The 19,615-nt window shown below is 50.8% G+C and overlaps 3 protein-coding genes across 5 annotated transcripts; all 3 read right to left on the bottom strand.

Annotated features, from left to right (window-relative positions):
• Positions 1-299: 299 nt before the first annotated feature.
• LOC129047085 (uncharacterized) lies at positions 300-2,663 on the bottom strand. 3 transcript variants are annotated; one of them, XM_054518206.1, is made up of 2 exons: positions 1,286-2,663; positions 300-1,155 (listed from the first exon to the last, which is right to left on the bottom strand). In XM_054518206.1, the coding sequence occupies exons 1-2, from the start codon at positions 2,533-2,535 to the stop codon at positions 1,029-1,031; spliced, it is 1,377 nt and encodes a 458-aa protein (XP_054374181.1). In that variant the 5' UTR covers positions 2,536-2,663; the 3' UTR covers positions 300-1,028. The 3 variants fall into 3 exon arrangements, with proteins under 3 accessions (XP_054374181.1, XP_054374182.1, XP_054374180.1); XM_054518207.1 differs by having other exon boundaries at positions 1,800-2,596; XM_054518205.1 differs by having other exon boundaries at positions 300-2,179; positions 2,236-2,596.
• Positions 300-10,052, bottom strand: PHLDB3 (pleckstrin homology like domain family B member 3). The gene is made up of 11 exons (XM_054518208.1): positions 9,780-10,052; positions 9,314-9,352; positions 9,043-9,198; positions 8,217-8,309; positions 6,870-6,990; positions 6,457-6,493; positions 4,988-5,066; positions 4,384-4,500; positions 3,474-3,651; positions 2,932-3,017; positions 300-2,804 (listed from the first exon to the last, which is right to left on the bottom strand). Exons 1-11 carry the CDS (start codon positions 9,822-9,824, stop codon positions 2,670-2,672), a joined length of 1,086 nt encoding a protein of 361 aa, XP_054374183.1. The 5' UTR covers positions 9,825-10,052; the 3' UTR covers positions 300-2,669.
• A 54-nt stretch (positions 10,053-10,106) lies between these two features.
• Positions 10,107-18,556, bottom strand: ETHE1 (ETHE1 persulfide dioxygenase). Its single transcript, XM_036404750.2, is given in 8 exon segments — positions 10,107-10,334; positions 10,999-11,115; positions 11,626-11,715; positions 12,654-12,783; positions 14,026-14,171; positions 16,400-16,544; positions 18,438-18,475; positions 18,478-18,556. Coding segments are annotated over 8 exon segments (780 nt in total). The 5' UTR covers positions 18,542-18,556; the 3' UTR covers positions 10,107-10,284.
• Positions 18,557-19,615: the final 1,059 nt, after the last annotated feature.

Raw genomic sequence — 19,615 nt, 5'->3', positions numbered from 1 at the left:
TATTATAATTATTATTATTATTATTATTATTATTATTACTATTACTATTATTATTCTTTTGCCCTCAAGTCATTATTATTATTATTATTATTATTATTATTATTATTATTATTATTATTATTATTATTTTACCCTGGCATCCTAATTACCAATACAATTACCAACCATTATTACAATTTTTAACAATATTTAATTTTATTCACTGTAATTAACAAACATCATTATCAAAACCTCATTAGGGCTCAGCCAGCCCCTCCCCCACAACCACCCCTCCCCCAAAAATGACCAAAAAAAGGAGATTTTTGTCCCAAAAAACCTTTAATAAATACAAAAGGGGGCGGAGCCAGAAGCTCCCAGTAAAGGGCAGGGGGGTCCCAGTTTGGGGGGGATTTTGAGGGGAAAAGGGCGGGAAAATGAGGGGAAAAGGGAAATATGAAGATAAAAGAGAAATATGAGGGGGAAAGGGAAATATGAGGGGGAAAAGGGCGGGAAAAGAATGGGAAACATGAGGGGAAAAGGCCAAAAATTTGAGGGGAAAAGGGCTGGAAATGTGAGGGGAAAAAAGGGAAATATGAGGGGGAAAAAGGCAGGGAAAAACATGAGGGGGAAAATGGTGGGAAATGTGAGGGGAAAAGATGAGGGGAAAAGGGAAACGTGAGCGGAAAAGGCAGAAAAAATGTGAGGGGAAAGGGAAATATGAGGGAGGAAAAGAGCGGGAAAATGTGAGGGGAAAAAGGTGGGAAACATGAGGGGAAAAGGGCTGGAAATGTGAGGGGAAAAAAGGTGAGAAAATATGAGGAGAAAAGAGAAATATGAGGGGAAAAGTGAAATATGAGGGGAGAAAAAAGGGCGGGAAAATGTGAGGGGAGAAAAAAGGGCAGGAAAACCTGAGGGGGAAAGGGAAATATGGAGAGAAAAGGGAAATATGAGGGGAAAACGTGGGAAAACATGAAGAGAAAAAGGGAAATATGGAGAGAAAAGGGAAATATGAGGGGAAAAGGGGGGAAAACATGAAGAGAAAAAGGGAATTATGAAGGGAAAAGGGAAATATGAGGGAAAAAGGCGGGAAAACATGAAGAGAAAAAGGAAAATATGGAGAGAAAAGGGAAATATGAGGGGAAAAGGGAAATATGAGGGGGAAAGGGAAATATGAGGGTGAAAAGGGAAATATGAAGATAAAAGAGAAATATGAGGGGGAAAAAGAGCGGGAAAACGTGAGGGGAGAAAGAAGGGCGGGAAAACGTGAGGGGAAAAGGGAAATATGGAGAGAAAAGGGAAATATGAGGGGAAAAGGGTGGGAAAAGAATGGGAAACATGAGGGGAAAAGGCCAAAAATTTGAGGGGAAAAGGGGTGGAAATGTGAGGGGAAAAAAGGGAAATATGAGGGGAAAAAGGCAGGGAAAAACATGAGGGGGGAAAATGGTGGGAAATGTGAGGGGAAAAGATGAGGGGAAAAGGGAAACGTGAGGGGAAAAGGCAGAAAAAATGTGAGGGGAAAGGGAAATATGAGGGAGGAAAAGAGCGGGAAAATGTGAGGGGAAAAAGGTGGGAAACATGAGGGGAAAAGGGCTGGAAATGTGAGGGGAAAAAAGGTGAGAAAATATGAGGAGAAAAGAGAAATATGAGGGGAAAAGGTGGGAAAACATGAGGGGAAATGGAATTATGAAGAGAAAAGAGAAATATGAGGGGGAAAGGGAAATATGAGGGGAGAAAAAAGGGCGGGAAAACGTGAGGGGAGAAAAAAGGGTGGGAAAACATGAGGGGGAAAGGGAAATATGGAGAGAAAAGGGAAATGTGAGGGGAAAAGGGAAATATGAGGGGGGGAAAGAACGGGAAAACATGAGGGGAGAAGAAAGGGCAGGAAAACGTGAGGGGAAAATGGAAATATGAGGGGAAAAGGTGGTAAAGCATGAGGGGAAAAGGGAAATATGAAGAGAGAAGGGAAATATGAGGGTGAAAAGGGAAATATGAAGAGAAAAGAAAAATATGAGGGGGAAAGTGAAATATGAGGGGGGAAAAAGAGCGGGAAAACGTGAGGGGAGAAAAAGGGCGGGAAAACGTGAAGGGAAAAGGGAAATATGAAAAGAGAAATATGAGGGAAAAAGGTGGTGAAATATGAAGAGAAAAGAGAAATATGAGGGGAAAAGGGAAATATGAGGGGGAAAAAGAGCGGGAAAACATGAGGGGAGAAAAAAGGGCGGGAAAACGTGAGGGGAGAAAAAAGGGCGGGAAAACGTGAGGGGAAAAGGGAAATATGAGGGGAAAAGGTGGTAAAACATGAAGAGAAAAAGGGAAATATGAAAAGAGAAATATGAGGGAAAAAGGTGGTGAAATATGAAGAGAAAAGAGAAATATGAGGGGAAAAGGGAAATACGAGGGGGAAAAAGAGCGGGAAAACATGAGGGGAGAAAAAAGGGCGGGAAAACGTGAGGGGAGAAAAAAGAGCGGGAAAACGTGAGGGGAGAAAAAAGGGCGGGAAAACGTGAGGGGAGAAAAAAGGGCAGGAAAACGTGAGGGGAAAAGGTGGTAAAACATGAGGGGAAAAGGGAAATATGGAGAGAAAAGGGAAATATGAGGGGAAAAGTTGGGAAACCATGAAGAGAGAAAGGGAAATATGGAGAGAAAAAGGGGAAATATGGAGAAAAAAGGGGAATACAAAGGGAAAAGCGTCAGAAGGCGGCGGCGCCGCGGGTGAGGGTGAGCACGGCGTCCATCCAGATCCTCAGGGCCTCGGCGCTGGGCGCCACCAGCCAGAACAGGCGCTCGTAGGTCTTGAGGCAGAAGGTGAGGCGCGGGTTGGGGCTCTGGGAAGGCCATTTTGGGCTCAGCCATGACGGTTCCACCCCCTTTAATGTCCCCTCCCCGCTCAAAATCCCCGAAATTCACAGGTTTTTAGTTGTTTTTTTTTTTTTTTTTTTTTTTTAGATTCACCTTTCCGGCCACGCGGCCGGGGTCGTACCAAACCTCCTCGATGGCTTGGAAGTAGATGACGCCCTTGAGCTTCGTTTGGGCTTGGTCTGGGGAATATGAAAATGGTGGGGGGGACCCAAAAGCCATTTCCAGATCCTCCCCTCCATCCCCTGTACCCCAATATTTCACCAGGTACCTCCCCAAAATGCCCCCAAACCCACCCTGGACCCCCATATTGGGCCCCAAAACCCCCCAATATTTCCCCAAAATGCCCCCAACCCACCCTGGACCCCCATATTGGGCCCCAAAACCCCCCCAGTTTTCTCCTATAGCCCCCAGACCCACCCTGGAACCCCATATTGGGCCCCAAAACCCTCCAATATTTCCCCAAAATGTCCCCAAACCCACCCTGGAACCCCATGCAGGGCCCCAAAACCCCCCAATATTTTCCCTATAGGCCCCAGACCCCAAATATTCACCCCAAACCCCACACCCCACCCCCTTTAATGACCCCAAAATTTCCCCCAGACCTCCCCAAAATGCCCCAAAATGCCCCCCAGTACCCCCATAATAGGCCAGGACCCTCCTCTGGGGGTCCAGGTGGAACCAGCGGCGCCTCCAGGTCTTGATTCTCCCGCCCATTTTGGTGAGGGGACCCCTCAGGGACCCCCCCAAAATTCTCAGGCCCCCGACGGCCTCGGGGCGGTGCCCGCGGGCCCGGAGGGCGCAGAGGAGGTCAGGCTGGAAAAATCCCCCCCGAAAAATAAAAATAATCGGAGTTAATGGTCGGAAAATCGGGGTAGGGAAGGCCCGAAGTATTTCCCGAAATGATTCCCAAATGAATCGCCCAAAAATTTCCACAAATTGACATGAAATCGTCTAAAAAACCCACCCCAAAGTCTGCATGAAATCATAAAATCCAACGATGAATTAGCCCCCAAATCCCCTAAAAATAATTATTAGAAAATCTCCCGAAAAATCCACCAAAAAATCCCCCCAAAATCCACCCCAAATTGTGCATAAAATCCAACGATAAATTGGCCCCAAATCCCCTAAAAACAATAATAAAAAATCTCCCCAAAATCCCCCAAAAAATCCCCCCAAAAGCTCCCCAAAATCCACCCATAAATTCCCCCAAATCCCCTAAAAATAAAATTTTAAAAATCTCCCCAAAAATCCCCCCAAAATCCGCATAGAATCCAACGATGAATTGGCCCCCAAATCCCCTAAAAATAATAAAATCCACCCAAAAAATTCCCCCAAAATCCACCCGAAATCTCCCCAAAATCCCCTCAAAATTCCTCCCTAAATCCCCCTCAAATCTCCCCAAAAAAATCACACAAAAATCTCCCCAAAATCCCCCAAAAATCCACCCCAAATTCCCCCCAAATGTCCCCAAAAATCCCCCCAAAATCTCCTCAAAATCTTCCCAAATCCCCCCCCAAAATCCAATCATTGAGGGGGCGGAGTCACCTCAGGAGGAGGCGTGGCCTGAGCTGGAGGGGGCGTGGCTTGTGCTGTAGCAGGTGGGGCCGCATCAGAAATGGGCGTGTCCGTGGTGGGCGGGGCCTTGACAGCTTTTCGAGCCTCCTGCGGTTTGGGGGGCAGTGAAGCCACGCCCCCTTTGACCACACCCACAAAGCCACGCCCATCACAGACCACACCCCCAATTAAGCCATGCCTCCAATCATTTAAACCACACCCCCATAATTCACCAAATTTTAGGACACGCCCACCCCTGACCACACCCACCAGGACCTCCCCTTTCCAAGCCACGCCCACACCCTGTTAAGCCACACCCACAAAATCATTTAAATAACATTGCCACGCCCTAATATGACATCATAACCCCTCCATTTTCCACCACGCCCACCCCAAGAGCCCACCCGCCCAAGCCACGCCCACAAAGACCACACCCAACCAAACCACGCCCACAGACCAATTAAACCACACCCCCACAATGCATTAAATGGTTTAAATTTCCCTTTTTAGGCCACGCCCACTCCCACCATGACCACACCCAACCAAGCCACTCCCACCGTGACCACGCCCCCCCCCCCGAGGCCACGCCCCCTACCCTGGCGCGCAGGAGCCGCTCGCGCTCGGCCAAGGCCTCCCGGACCCGCAGCTCCAGTTGGGCCAATTGGAGACAGGCACTGGGCAAACTGGAGTTACTGGGACGCACTGGGGGGACTGGGGCACTTTTGGGGCATTTTTGGGTGATTTTTGAGGTGGTTTTGGGTCATTTTGGGTCATTTTTGGGGCACTTTTGAGGTGGTTTAGGGGCGGTTTTAGGGTCAGTTTTAGGGATGGTTTTGGGGTCAGTTTGGGGCGAATTTTTGGGGTGCTTTGGGGTCACTTCAGGGTCAGTTTTGGGTCAGTTTTAGGATCAATTTTAGGATCAGTTTTGGGCTAAATTTGAGGTAGTTTCGGGATCTGATTTGGGCCCATTTTTGGATCAGGTTTTGCGTATTTTAGGGTCAATTTTAGGTTTAGTTTTGGGGTCATTATTGGGTCATTTTTGGGGCATTTTTGGGTCACTTTTGAGGTGGTTTAGGGTCATTTTTGGGTCATTTTGGGTCATTTTTGGGGCACTTTTGAGGTGGTTTAGGGTCGGTTTTGGGGCCAGTTTTAGGGATGGTTTTGGGGTCAGTTCTGGGTCAGTTTTAGGATCAATTTTAGGATCAGTTTTGGGGTCGGTTTTGGGCTAAATTTGGGGTAGTTTTGGGATCTGATTTGGGCCTATTTTTGGATCAGGTTTTGCGTATTTTAGGGTCAATTTTAGGTTTAGTTTTGGGGTCATTATTGGGTCATTTTTGGGGCATTTTTGGGTCACTTTTGAGGTGGTTTAGGGTCATTTTTGGGTCATTTTGGGTCATTTTTGGGGCACTTTTGAGGTGGTTTAGGGTCGGTTTTGGGGCCAGTTTTAGGGATGGTTTTGGGGTCAGTTCTGGGTCAGTTTTAGGACCAATTTTAGGATCAGTTTTGGGGTCGGTTTTGGGCTAAATTTGGGGTAGTTTTGGGATCTGATTTGGGCCTATTTTTGGATCAGGTTTTGCGTATTTTAGGGTCAATTTTAGGTTTAGTTTTGGGGTCATTATTGGGTCATTTTTGGGGCATTTTTGGGTTACTTTTGAGGTGGTTTAGGGTCAGTTTTGGGTCATTTTTGGGTCACTTTTGAGGTGGTTTAGGGTCAGTTTTGGGTCAGGTTTGGGTCATTTTGGGTCATTTTTGGGGCACTTTTGAGGTGGTTTAGGGTCAGTCTTAGGGTTGGTTTTAGGATCAGTTTTGGTGTCAGTTTTGGGCTAAATTTGGGGTGGTTTAGGGGTCACTTTTGGGTCAGTTTAGGGTCAGTTTTGGGGTCTGTTTTGGACCAATTTTAGGATCAGATTTTGCGTATTTTAGGGACAATTTTAGGTTTAGTTTTGGGGTAATTTTTGGGTCAGTTTTGGGGTGTTTTAGGGTCAGTTTGGGGCCAGTTTTAGGCCAATTTTAGGGTCAGTTTGGGGGTGTTTTAGGGCATTTTTGGGGTCACCCCCAGCTCACCTGTACGATTCAGGGTCCAGCGGCAGCCCCAGAGAACCTGGGGGGGCAAATCAGCACCAAAAACCCCCAAAATTCCACCCAAAACCGCCCAAAAATCCCCCCCAAATAAGCCCCAAAATTCCCCCCAAATAAAGCCCAAAATCTCCCACAAAATCCTCCCCAAAAAACCCAAAATCCTCCCAAAAAAACCCCAAATCCCACCCCAAAAAACCCCAAATCCCACCCCAAAAAACCCCAAATCCTCCCCAAACCCCACCCCAAACTCCCGCCCCTCCCCCACACCAACCCCCCCCAAATCCCCCCCCAATTTCGCCCCTCCCCCACCCCAAATCCTCCCAAAATCCCCCCCAAAATCCCGCCCCTCCCCCATCCCCCAAGCCCCGCCCCCCACCCCCCAAGCCCCTCCCCCTCACCGTGCTGGGAGCGGGGGCGGGGCGGGGCTTGGGGGTGGGGGAGGGGCCCCGTTCCCGGCCTCTCCCCTCCCCCACCCCGGCGGCGGGGGAGGCTCTCGGACCTTTGGAGACCAATGGAGCCCTGGGGGGAGGGGCCGAGGGGTCACGGAGGGGTCACGGAGGGGTCACGGAGGGGTCATGGAGGGGTCACGCAGGGGTCACGCAGGGGTCATGGAGGGGTCATGGAGGGGTCACTCATTGGTCACTCAATGGTCATTGGTCACTCAGGGGTCACTCATTGGTCACTCACTGGCCACCCATTGGTCAGTGGTCACTCATTGGTAACTCTGTGGTCACTCTGGTCACTCATTGGTCACTCATTGGTCACTCATTGGTCAGTGGTCATTGGTCACTCTGTGGTTTTTGGTCACTCATTGGTCATTGGTCACTCTGTGGTCACTCCTGGTCACTCATTGGTCACTCATTGGTCATTGGTCACTCTGGTCACTCATTGGTCACCCATTGGTCACTCATTGGTCACTCATTGGTCACTCTGGTCACTCATTGGTCACTCATTGGCCACCCATTGGTCAGTGGTCACTCATTGGTCACTCAGTGGTCACTCATTGGTCAGTGGTCACTCAATGGTCACTCATTGGCCACCCATTGGTCAGTGGTCACTCTCTGGTCACTCAGTGGTCACCCATTGGTCAGTGGTCACTCTCTGGTCACTCATTGGTCACTCAGTGGTCACTCAGTGGTCACTCAGTGGTCACTCATTGGTCACTCATGGTCACCCATTGGTCATTGGTCACTCTGGTCACTCATTGGTCACTCATTGGTCAGTGGTCACTCAATGGTCACTCTGTGGTCACTCTGTGGTCACTCATTGGTCACTCAGTGGTCATTGGTCACTCATTGGTCATTGGTCACTCTGTGGTCACTCATTGGTCACTCATTGGTCACTCTGTGGTCACCCATTGGTCACTCAATGGTCACTCATTGGTCACTCAGTGGTCACCCATTGGTCATTGGTCACTCTGTGGTCACTCATTGGTTACCCATTGGTCACTCTGGTCACTCAGGGGTCACTCAGTGGTCACTCAGTGGTCACTCATTGGTCACTCTCTGGTCACTCATGGGTCAGTGGTCACTCTCTGGTCACTCTGGTCACTCATTGGTCACTCTGTGGTCACTCTGGTCACTCAGTGGTCACTCAGTGGTCACTCATTGGTCACCCATTGGTCACTCATGGGTCAGTGGTCACTCTCTGGTCACTCAGTGGTCACTCTGTGGTCACTCATTGGTCACTCATTGGTCACCCATTGGTCACTCAGTGGTCACCCATTGGTCACTCTGGTCACTCACCCTGACCGAGCTGCTCAGCGCCAGCACCCGGGGGCGCTCGCAGGGGGGCCCCAGGAGGATCCAACTGCGATCGGTGCGGTGCGAGAACATCAGCTGGGGGAAAACGGGGCGAGAACGGCCGGAATCGGGAAAAACGGGAAAAATCAACAGAAATCGGGGAAAAATGGGGAAAATTCAACCCAAAATGGGGAAAAATCAACCCAAAGTGGGGAAAAATGGGGAAAATCCAACCCAAAATGGGCCAAAATCCGCCCTGGAATCATCGCCCGGTGCGAGAACATCAGCTGGGAAAAACGGGGCGAAAACGGCCAGAATCGGGAAAAACGGGAAAAATCAACAGAAATCGGGGAAAAATCAACCCAAAATGGGGAAAAAAACGGGAAAAATCAACCAAAATGGGGAAAAATCAACCCAAAATGGGGAAAAAAATGGGAAAAATCAACCAAAATGGGGAAAAATGGGGAAAACTCAACCCAAAATCTCCCCCAAAAATTTCCCCCAAATTTCCCCTGAATTTCCTCCAAATTCTCCCCAATTTTCCCCAAAATTTTCCCCAAATTTCCCCTGAATTTCCCCTGAATTTCCCCAAATTTTTCCCCAAAATTTGCCCAATTTTCCCCCCAAATTTTTCCCCAAATTTCCCCCGAATTTCTCCCGAATTTCCCCAAATTTTCCCCAAATTTCCCCTGAATTTCCTCCAAATTTTTCCCAAATTTCCCCCAAATTTCCCCTGAATTTCCCCCAAATTTTCCCCCAAATTTTCCCCCCAATTTCCCCCGAATTTCCCCCCAACCACCCCCGGCATTGGGTGGGGGAGGGGCCGCACCTGCCCCCCCGCCGTCACCGCCGCCTGAGGTGACGTCACCGCCTCCGACGTCACCGCCGGCCCCGCCCCCGCCTCCGACGTCACCGCCGGCCCCGCCCCCGCCTCCGACGTCGCCTCCGCCCCTCCCCCCCCTCCTTCTTCGGGGGGGGGCTCGTCCTGAAGGAGGGGGGGGGGAGGGGGTTGGTGATGACGTCATAGGGGTGGGGGGGAGGGGGTGGGGGAGGGGCTGAAGGGGTGGGGGAGGGGCTGAAGGGGTGGGGGAGGGGCGCACCTCCAGCCTCAGCCTCTCCAGCTCCGCCTCGGGCCCGTCCTGGATCCCAGTTCAGACCAGTTTGGAATGGAGACGGCCCCAGTACAGACCAGTACAGACCAGTACAGACCAGTGACCCCCTCCCAGTCCCTCCCAGTACAAACCAGTGACCCCGAACCCCCATTTAACCCCTTCCCAGTCCCTCCCAGTTTATCCCATTATCCCCCAGTTGCCCCCCAATCCACTCCCAGTCCCTCCCAGTACAAACCAGTAACCCCGAAACCCCCTTTAACCCTTTCCCAGTCCCCCCCAATCCCCTCCCAGTGTAAACCAGTACAAACCAGTAACCCCAAACCCTTTCCCAGTCCCTCCCAGTTTGATCCCAGTCCCCCCCAGTCCCCTCCCAGTATGAACCAGTAACCCCGAGCCCCCCCTTTAACCCTTTCCCAGTTTGATCCCAGTCCCTCCCAGTTCCCCCCAGTCTCACCCGCCGGGGGGAGGGGTCTCTGTCCCCCCCGCCGCGTTGCACCATGGGAGGAAGGCCCGGGAGGGGTCAAAGGTCAGCTCCGGCCTCCCCCTCCCCCTCCCCCGGCGCCCCCCGAGCTCCGCGCGCGCCGGGCCCGGCGGGGGCGGGGGGGGGCGTGGCCTCGGCGGTGACGTCATCGCGCTCACCTGGACGCGCCGGTTCCGCCCGCACCTGGGGGCAACATGGGGGGGCGGGGCCGAACCGTGAGAAGCGGCCACGCCCCCTTTTCCCACGCCGGCCCACGCCCTCTTTCCCTCCACCCCCAATAAAAGCCACGCCCACTCCAGCCTCGTTCCGGATCCGCTTTTTTTTATTGGCGGAACGGCAAAAAGGGGGCGGGGCCACGCGCTGGGGGGGGGTAAAACAAGGAGGGGGCGTGGCCTCGACAGAGGGGGGCGTGGTTTAGCCGAAAATGGAGTGGGGGTTTCTGTAAAGGAGGCGTGGCTTCGGCCGGAAATGGGCGTGGCTAAGGCTCGTCCTGGATCCCGCAGCGGAGATTGGCCGGGATGGCGATGTCTGAGAAAAGGGGGAGATTTGGGGGGAATTCGGGGGATTTTGGGGAATTTTGGGGGAATTTGGGGATTTTTGAGGGGATTTTGGGGCTTTTTGGGGGGATTTTTTTTTTAGTTTTTCGGGGAATTTTGAGGGAGACTTTGGGGGAGATCTTGGGGATTTTGAGGATTTTTGGGATATCCGGGGATTTTTTTTTTGAGGGATTTGCAGATTTTTGGGAGATTCTGGCAATTTTGGGGAGGATTTAAGGGATTTAGAGGGGTTTGGGGGATTTGGGGGGGATTTTGTTGGAATTTTGGGGGATCTGTGGGACTCTGGGAGGTTTTGGGGGATTTGGGCGTTTTTGAGGGGATTTTGGGGAGGATTTGGGGAATTTGGGGGGAATTTAGGAGATTTAGTTGGACTTTTGGGGGATTTTGAGGGATTTTTAGGAGATTTTGGGTAATTCGGGGAGGTTTTTGGGATTTGGGCATTTCTGGGAGGATCTGGGGGCATTTTGGGAATTTTCCGGGGATTTTCGGGAGGCATTTTGGGGTCATTTGGGGTTTTTTGGGGGGTGGTTTTGTGTCGTTTTGGTTCAGGAGGGTTTTTTGGGGGTTTTGGGGTTCGGGGGGGTTTTGGGTGTTTTGGGGGGCGGGGTCGGGGGGGTTTGGGGGCGTGGCCTGACCCATCAGGCGGGGGCGGGGCAGCTGCAGGTTCCCCATCAGCTCCACGAAGGCGTCGGCGCTCAGGGTCAGCCGGGGGTTGTGGCGCCGCTCCTCCCCCACCGTGGACATGGTGTGACCTGAGGGGGGGGGGGGGGGAGGGGAGGGGTGACCCCCGAGTGACCTCTGACCTCTGAGTGACCCCTCAGCGCCGCCCCTCCCCCACCGTGGACCTGAGGCGGGGGGAGGGGCAGAGCCCTGGGTGACCCCCAAGTGACCCCTGAGTGACCCCCGGGTGACCCTCTTGGTTTGCCCCTCCCCCCATCCCTTTGGCCCCTCCCCCCGGGGTTCACTGGGACACACACCCCCCTTGCCCCTCCCCCCATTTACCCCTTTCCCCCCTCTCAGCCCCTCCCCCTCTCCATTTAGCTCCTCCCCCTCCCCATTTAGCCCCTCCCCCTTCCCATTTAGCCCCTCCCCCCTCTCATTTAGCCCCTCCCCCACCATTGTATTCGTGCCCCGGGTCCACCGGGCCCTGCACGCACGGAACCACAGCCCCGCCCCCACGCCCCATGGCCCCTCCCCCACGCCCCATGGCCCCGCCCCCTCCCCCGTGGCCCCGCCCCCTCCCCGTTTGGCCCCGCCCCCACCGTGGTAGTCGTGCCCCGGGTACACCCGGCACTCCTCGGGGAGGCTGAAGATTCGCTCGTGCACCGAGCGGTGCAGGGTGCGCGCGCAGCCTGCGGGGGGCGGGGCCGAAAAGGGGGCGGGGCCGCAAGGGGGCGCCATGGCGACCGAGATACGCCGCGGTCACCATGGCAACGGGGGGGGGGGGAGAGAGAGAGAGGGAGGGAAGGGGGAGGGGGGAAACCAGTGACTCCCAGTACAAACCAGTAACGGGAAACGGCCCCAGGAGGCTTGGCGGGTTCACAGCCCCAGTGCGCCCCAGTATAAACCAGTGCGCCCCAGTATAAACCAGTGCATCCCAGTATAAACCAGTGCGCCCCAGTATAAACCAGTGCGCCCCAGTATAAACCAGTGCATCCCAGTATAAACCAGTGCGCCCCAGTATAAACCAGTGCATCCCAGTATAAACCAGTAACCCCAAAGCCCCCTTTAACCCTTCCCCAGTCCCTCCCAGTGCCTCCCAAATCCCCTCCCAGTACAAACCAGTAACCCCAAATTCCCCGTTTTACCCCCTCCCAGCCCCGCCAATCTCCTCCCAGTATAACCAAGTATAACCCAGTATATCCCAGTATAAACCAGTATAACCAGTATAACCCAGTCCACCCCCGTACAACCAGTATAAACCAGTCCATCCCAGTATAAACCAGTATAAACCAGTATAACCAGTACCCTGCTGGAAGTCGGTGCGGCCGCAGCCCCACACCAACAGCCCCTCCCAGTATAACCCAGTATAACCCAGTCCATCCCAGTCTATCCCAGTATAACCCAGTATAACCAGTCCATCCCCAGTATAACCCAGTCCATCCCAGTATATCCCAGTATAACCCAGTATAAACCAGTCTATCCCAGTATATCCCAGTCTATCCCAGTATAACCCAGTATAACCCAGTCTATCCCAGTATAACCCAGTCTATCCCAGTATATCCCAGTATAACCAGTATAAACCAGTATAACCCAGTCCATCCCAGTACATCCCAGTCTAACCCCGTACCCTGCTGGAAGTCGGTGCGGCCGCAGCCCCGCACCAGCAGCGCGTCCCCCGTGAAGGCCATGGAGGCGTCGTCCAGCACGAAGGTGACGCAGCCGGGGGTGTGCCCGGGGGTGGGCACCACCCGCAGGGCCTGGAACCCCCAAAAACGGGGTCAGGGACCCCGAAATGGGGTCTGGGAACCCAAAAAAAACCCAAAAACGGGGTCAAGGACCCCCGAAACGGGGTCAGGGGAGCCAAAATGGGGTCAGGGACACCAAACATGGGGTTAGGGACCCAAAAAAACCCCAAAAACGGGGTCAGGAACCCTGAAATGGGGTCGGGGGAGCCAAAAAACCCCAAAAACGGGGTCAGGGACCCCGAAATGGGGTCAGGGGACCCGAAATGGGGTCAGGGACACCAAACATGGGGTTAGGGACCCAAAAAACCCCAAAAACGGGGTCAGGGAACCCAAAATGGGGTCAGGAATCCTGAAATGGGGTCAGGGGACCCAAAAACCCCCAAAAATGGGGTCAGGGACACCAAAATGGGGTCAGGGGACCCGAAATGGGGTCAGGGACACCAAACATGGGGTTAGGGACCCAAAAAACCCCAAAAACGGGGTCAGGAACCCTGAAATGGGGTCGGGGGAGCCAAAAAACCCCAAAAATGGTGTCAGGGGACCCAAAAATGGGGTCAGGGATACCAAAATGGGCTCAGGGGACCCGAAATGGGGTCAGGGACACCAAACATGGGGTTAGGGACCCAAAAAACCCCAAAAACGGGGTCAGGGAACTCAAAATGGGGTCAGGAACCCTGAAACAGGGTCAGGGGACCCAAAATGGGGTCAGGGAACCCAAAAAAAACCCAAAAATGGGGTCAGGGAACCCAAAAAACCCCAAAACCTCCAAACTCTGCCCAGGGACCCCCAGAACCTCCCCCAGGGACCCCAGAGGCCCCTCCCCCTTCCGCGAAGCCCCTCCCCTTTTAAAGCCCCTCCCCATTTCCCAAAGCCCCTCCCCTTTTAAAGCCCCTCCTCATTTCCCAAAGCCCCTCCCCCTTTGCCAAAGCCCCTCCCCCTTTGCTGAAGCCCCTCCTCCTTCCACCCAATGTCACCCCCGCAGGTGACCCAGATCCGCCCCTCCCCCACCCTAAACAGCCCCTCCCCCGCCGTTATCGGGGTGGGGGGGGGGGGAGGGGCAGGGCCGGGTGGGGGATGGGTGGATTGGGGAGGGGGGGTGGGGAATTGATTGAATTGGGGGTGGGGGAGGGGATGGGGGCAGGATGGGGGGGATGGGTTAAGGTGGGGGATGGGGAATTGATGGGGGTGGGGGATGGGTCAGGGTGGGGGATGGGTCAGTGTGGGGGATGGGCGGGGTGGGGGCGGGGCTCTCACGAAGGCCCCGAAGCGCAGCTCGTCCCCCTCCCCCAGCCGCAGGTCGGCGCTGGCGCCGCTGTCCCGGCCGATGGCGCTGCTGCAGCCCAGGGCGCGGCGCAGGGCCCCCGAGCCCGTCACGTGATCCGCGTGGCAGTGCGTATTGGCTGGGACGGGGAGTGACGTCATCACCTCGGGGGTGACGTCACCGGGGTCCCCAGTGCCCTCCCAGTAACTCCCAGTAACCCCCAGTAGCTCCCCGAGCCCGTCACGTGATCCGCGCGGCAATGGGTATTGGCTGGGGGAGGCGGTGACGTCATCACCTGGGGGTGACATCACCGGGGTCCCCAGTGCCCCCCCAGCACATCCCAGTAGCTCCCAGTGCCTTCCCAGTACATCCCAGTAGGCCCCAGTGCCTTCCCAGGGTCTTCCCAGTACATCCCAGTAAGATCCCAGTATATCCCAGTAGCTCCCAGTGCCTTCCCAGTACATCCCAGTAGGCCCCAGTGCCTTCCCAGGGTCTTCCCAGTACATCCCAGTAGCTCCCAGTATAACCCAGTGACCTCCCGGTGTATCCCAGTAAGACCTCAGTAACTCCCAGTGCCCTCCCAGTACATCCCAGTTTACCCCATTACATCCCAGTAACTCCCAGTACATCCCAGTAGCTCCCAGTGCCCTCCCAGTAGATCCCAGTAGCCCCCAGAGCCGGTCACGTGACCAGCCCGGCGATGCGCATTGGCTGGGAAAGGGGATGACGTCATCACGGTGACGTCATTGGATGACGTCATCGGGGGGGGCGAACGTCCCATCCCTGCCCCAGCAGCTCCCGGGTTTTGGGGGCTTTTGGTGAATTTGGTGAATTTTGGGGTGAATTTGATCATTTTAAAAATGATTTTGGGATGATTTCGGCCATTTTTGGTGATTTTGGGGCGATTTTCTGTGATTTTGGGTGATTTTCTGGTGAATTTTGGGTGATTTTGGATTATTTCAGTGATTTTCTGTGATTTTGGACGATTTTGGCGATTTTTGGTGATTTTTGGGGTGATTTTGGATTATTTCAGTGATTTTCTGTGATTTTGGACAATTTTGGCAATTTTTTGGTGATTTTTTTTGGTGACTTCGAATGATTTTTGGGGAATTTCAGGGATTTTGGTGATTTGGGGTCATTAAGGTGATTTTTGAGTGTTTTTTTTTGCTGATTTCAGCGATTCTTCGATGATTTTGGATGATTTTGTTGATTTTTGGGTGATATCGGCTGATTTTTGGTTGATTTTAGTGATTTCGGGTGATTTCTGGATTAATTTTGGTTGATTTTGATGATTTTGCTGATTTTTGGCTGATTCTCAGTGGTGTTTAAATTATTTCAGTGATTTTTTTGTGATTTTGGGGATGATTTGGGCTCTTTTGGGGTGATTTTTGGTTGATTTTTAGGTGATTTGGGGTGATTTTGGTGATTTTTGTCTGATTTTCAGTGATTTTGGTGAATTCAGTGATTTTTGGTTGATTTCAGCAAACTTTGGGTGATTTCTGGTAATTTTGGTTGATTTCAACTGATTTTGGGGTGATTTTTACATGATTTTAGGTGATTTTGGTTATTTTTGGGTGATTTTCAGTGATTTGGGTGATTTTTTTGCGAGGCAGGCGATCATTGGATGATTTTGGTGAATTTTGGGTGATTTTGGTGAATTTTGGCTGATTTTGGCTGAATTTTTTGAAATTTTTAAAATGACTTTGGGTGATTTTGGTGATTTTTGGGCTGATTTTGCTGATTTTGGTTCTTTTTGACTCCCCAGGGCCCTTTAAGGACGTGGGAGGAGCCGAGGGTGGGGCTTGACAGGACAGGTGGGAGGAGCTTAAATGGGCGTGGCCTTGAGCGGGGAGGGACTTAAAAGGAAGATGGGCGGGGCTTAATTGGGTGTGGTACTGTGGGCATGGCCTAAACCACCCCACGGGAGGGGTTTAAAGGGGTGTGGCGCTGTGGGTGGAGCTTAAACAGAGCATTGTGGGCGTGGCTTCACAGCTGGATGGGTGGGGCTTAAACCAACGAGTGGGCGTGGTTTAAAGGGGTGTGGTGCTGTGGGCGTGGCCTAAGCCGCCCCATTGGGGGCGTTTAAAGGGGCGTGGTGCTGTGGGTGGAGCTTAAACGGACAGAGCATTGTGGGCGTGGCTTCGTAGCTGGATGGGTGGGGCTTAAACCGACAAATGGGTGTGGTTTAAATGGGTGTTGTGCTGTGGGCGTGGCCTAAGCCGCCACATTGGGGGGTTTAAAGGGGCATTGTCCTGTGGGTGGAGCTTAAAAGAGAATTGTGGGCGTGGCTTCGTAGCTGGATGGGCGGGGCTTAAATCGACGAGTGGGCGGGGTTTGTGGGGGCGTGGTCGGTGGGCGGGGCCTGACCTGCGTAGCGCAGGGTGAGGCCGAGCTCCCGCAGCAGCCGCAGGTCCCGGGGCACCGTCTCCAGCACGGGGTCGATGATGACGGCGTCGCCGGTGGCGGCGTCCGCCAGCAGGTAGGTGTAGGTGCAGGAGGAGGCCTCGAAGAGCTGGGAAAACAGCCCCAAAATAGCCCAAAACAGCCCCAAAAAATCGCTGAAATAATGCTGAAAATAGCCTCGAAAATAGCCCAAAATAGCCTCCAAAATCGCTGAAATAATCCTGAAAATAGCCTCAAAAAATAGCCCAAAAATAGCCCAAAATAGCCTCAAAAAATCGCTGAAATAATCCTGAAAATGTCCTCAAAAATAGCCCAAATTAGCCTCAAAAACAGCCCAAAAGAGCCTCAAAAAATCGCCCAGAATCACCTCAAAAATCGCTGAAATAATCTTGAAAATAGCCTCAAAAAATAGCCCAAAAATAGCCCAAAATAGCCTCAAAAAATCGCTGAAATGATACTCAAAATAGCCTCAAAAAATACCCCAAAATAGCCTCAAAATCGCTGAAATAATCCTGAGAATAGCCTCAAAAATAGCCCAAAATAGCCTCAAAAATACCCCAAAATAGCCTCAAAAAATCGCTGAAATAATCCTGAAAATGTCCTCAAAAAATAGCCCGAAAATGGTCTCAAAAATAGCCCAAAAATAGCCCAGAAACGCCTCCAAAATCGCTGAAATAATGCTGAAAATGCCCTCGAAAAATAGCCCGAAAATAGCCCAAAATAGACTCAAAAATCGCTGAAATAATGCTGAAAATAGCCTCAAAAATAGCCCAAATTAGCCTCAAAAACAGCCCAAAAGAGCCTCAAAAAATCGCCCAGAATCACCTCAAAAATCGCTGAAATAATCTTGAAAATAGCCTCAAAAATAGCCCAAAAATAGCCTCAAAAATCGCTGAAATAATCCTGAAAATGTCCTCAAAAAATCGCTGAAATAATCCTGAAAATAGCCCCAAAATAGCCCAAAATAGCCTCAAAAAATAGCCCAAAATAGCCTCAAAAATCGCTGAAATAATCCTGAAAATAGCCCCAAAAATAGCCCAAAATAGCCTCAAAAATCGCTGAAATAATCCTGAAAACAGCCCCCAAAATAGCCCAAAATAGCCTCAAAAAATAGCCCCAAATAGCCTCAAAAAATCGCTGAAATAATCCTGAAAATGTCCTCAAAAAACAGCCTGAAAATGGTCTCAAAAATAGCCCAAAAATAGCCCAGAACCGCCTCAAAAATCGCTGAAATAATCCTGAAAATGCCCTCAAAAAATAGCCCGAAAATAGCCCAAAATAGTCTCAAAAAAATCGCTGAAATAATCCTGAAAATAGCCTCAAAAAAAACCCCAAAAATAGCCTCAAAAATAGCCCAAAAATAGCCTCAAAAAATAACTGAAAATCTCCTGAAATTGTCCTGGAAAAAACACCGAAATATCCTCGAAAATGAATTCAAAATCTCCTGGAAAGATCCTCAAAAAATAACTAAAAATATCCTGAAAACATTCTCAAAATATCCACCAAAAAAACCCTTGAAAAATACCACAAAACCTCATTAAAAAAACCCAAAAAAAAATCTCCTCAAAAACCCCAAAAATCTCCACAAAAAAACCCTCAAAAAATCTCCACCCACAATCCCCAAAATCTCCTCAAAACCCCCCTGAAAAATCTCCTCAATAAAAACCCCAAAACCCCCGAAATCTCTTAAAAATATCCTCCAAAAATCGCCAGAAAATCAAAATTTCCTCGAAACCCCCACCAAAAAAAAAAAGAAAATTTCCTCGAAATCTTCACCAAAAAAACCCCAAAACCTCAAAATCTCCTAAAAAACCCCAAAACCTCCTCAGAAAACCCCAAAATCTCCTCAAACCCCCCCCCCCCATTTCCGCTCCTTCCGCCCCTCCCCCGCTCCCCTCACGAACCCTCCCTCCCCCCCCCGCGACCTTTGACCCCTCCCTGACCCCTCAACCCCTCCCCTCCCCCCCAATTGAAACCCCCCCCGGCCCCTCCCCTCCCCCACCTGCCGGAACAGCAGCCGCCGCCCCTCCCCCGCGGCGCTGTCGCGAGGCCTCGCGCTGTCGCGACAGAGGCGGCGACAGAAGCGGCGACAGCGCGGAGCAACATGGCGGCGGCGGCGGGGCCCCACCGGCAAGGCGAGGCCGCTTTAAGAGGGGAAGGGGCGGGGCTTGAAGGCCTTAGAGGGAGGCGGGGCCGCGCTTAAAGCGGCGACGCGGCTTAAAAGGGCAACGGCGGGGCCGGAAATGGAATTTAATGGCGGGAGGTGGGGCCCGCATTAAAGGGGCAATGCTTGGGGGCGCGGCTTATATTTATCATATATTTATTGAGGATATTTACCAATTCATTATATACTTATTTATAATTGTTCTGTGTTATTATATATTTATTTGGAATATTTGTATATTTATTATACATTTATTTATAATATTTATATTTTTATTATATATTTCTTTATAATCTTTATATATTTATTATATATTCATTAAATATTTATTTACATTATTTATATATTAATTTATATTCCTTTATAATATTTCTATATTTAGTATACATTTATAATCTATTTATTTAGACTATTTTTTGTTTTATATATATCTATTATATATTCATTATGTATTTATTTAGAATAATTTTACATTTATCATCTATTTATTTACAATCTTTATCTATTTATTTAGAATATTTAATATTTTTATATTTGTTTTATATTTATTATCTATTTATTTAAGATATTTACATATTTGTTAGATCTTTATAATCTATTTTAGACTATTTTTATATTTATTATATATATATTATATATTAATTATATATTTATAAATAATATCTGCATATATCAATTACATCTGCATATTCAAAATCTCTTTATTATGCAGATTTTATATGTCCGAGAGTTTTCACGTGCTCGTTATGCATTAATTACCTACTAATTTACAAAGCAGATTAATTATTCTTCCACAAAAACTTTTATCTATTTAATATGCAAATTATATGTCCAGTATGGACCAGTATAAACCAGTACAGCCCCGTTCGAGCCCCCAGTCCCTCCCAGTACAAACAGTAACCCAAACCCCCCCTTTAACCCTTTCCCAGTCCCCCCCAATTCCCTCCCAGTATAAACCAGTCCAACCAGTGACCCGAGCCCCTCCCAGTCCCTCCCAGTATAAACCAGTCCAACCC

Source organism: Molothrus ater, unplaced genomic scaffold (genome assembly GCF_012460135.2).
Source record: "Molothrus ater isolate BHLD 08-10-18 breed brown headed cowbird unplaced genomic scaffold, BPBGC_Mater_1.1 matUn_MA576, whole genome shotgun sequence".
Classification (NCBI taxonomy): Eukaryota; Metazoa; Chordata; class Aves; order Passeriformes; family Icteridae; genus Molothrus; species Molothrus ater.
This window is presented reverse-complemented; position numbering and strand designations above follow the sequence as displayed.

Bases quoted from the DNA above. Each gene is read 5' to 3' on its own strand.
- PHLDB3 (XM_054518208.1), bottom strand. From the start codon at position 9,824: ATGGTGCAACGCGGCGGGGGGGACAGAGACCCCTCCCCCCGGCGG. The intron at 9,199-9,313 runs GTGCGCCCCTCC...CCCCTCCTTCAG, and splicing joins TGGAGAGGCTGAGGCTGGAG to GACGAGCCCCCCCCCGAAGA. The intron at 6,991-8,216 runs GTGAGTGACCAG...CCCTCCCCCCAG, and splicing joins CGCTGAGCAGCTCGGTCAGG to GGCTCCATTGGTCTCCAAAG.
- LOC129047085 (XM_054518205.1), bottom strand. From the start codon at position 2,596: ATGGTTTCCCAACTTTTCCCCTCATATTTCCCTTTTCTCTCCATATTT. The intron at 2,180-2,235 runs GTTTTCCCGCCC...TTCTCCCCTCAT, and splicing joins TATTTCCCTTTTCCCCTCAC to GTTTTCCCGCTCTTTTTCCC.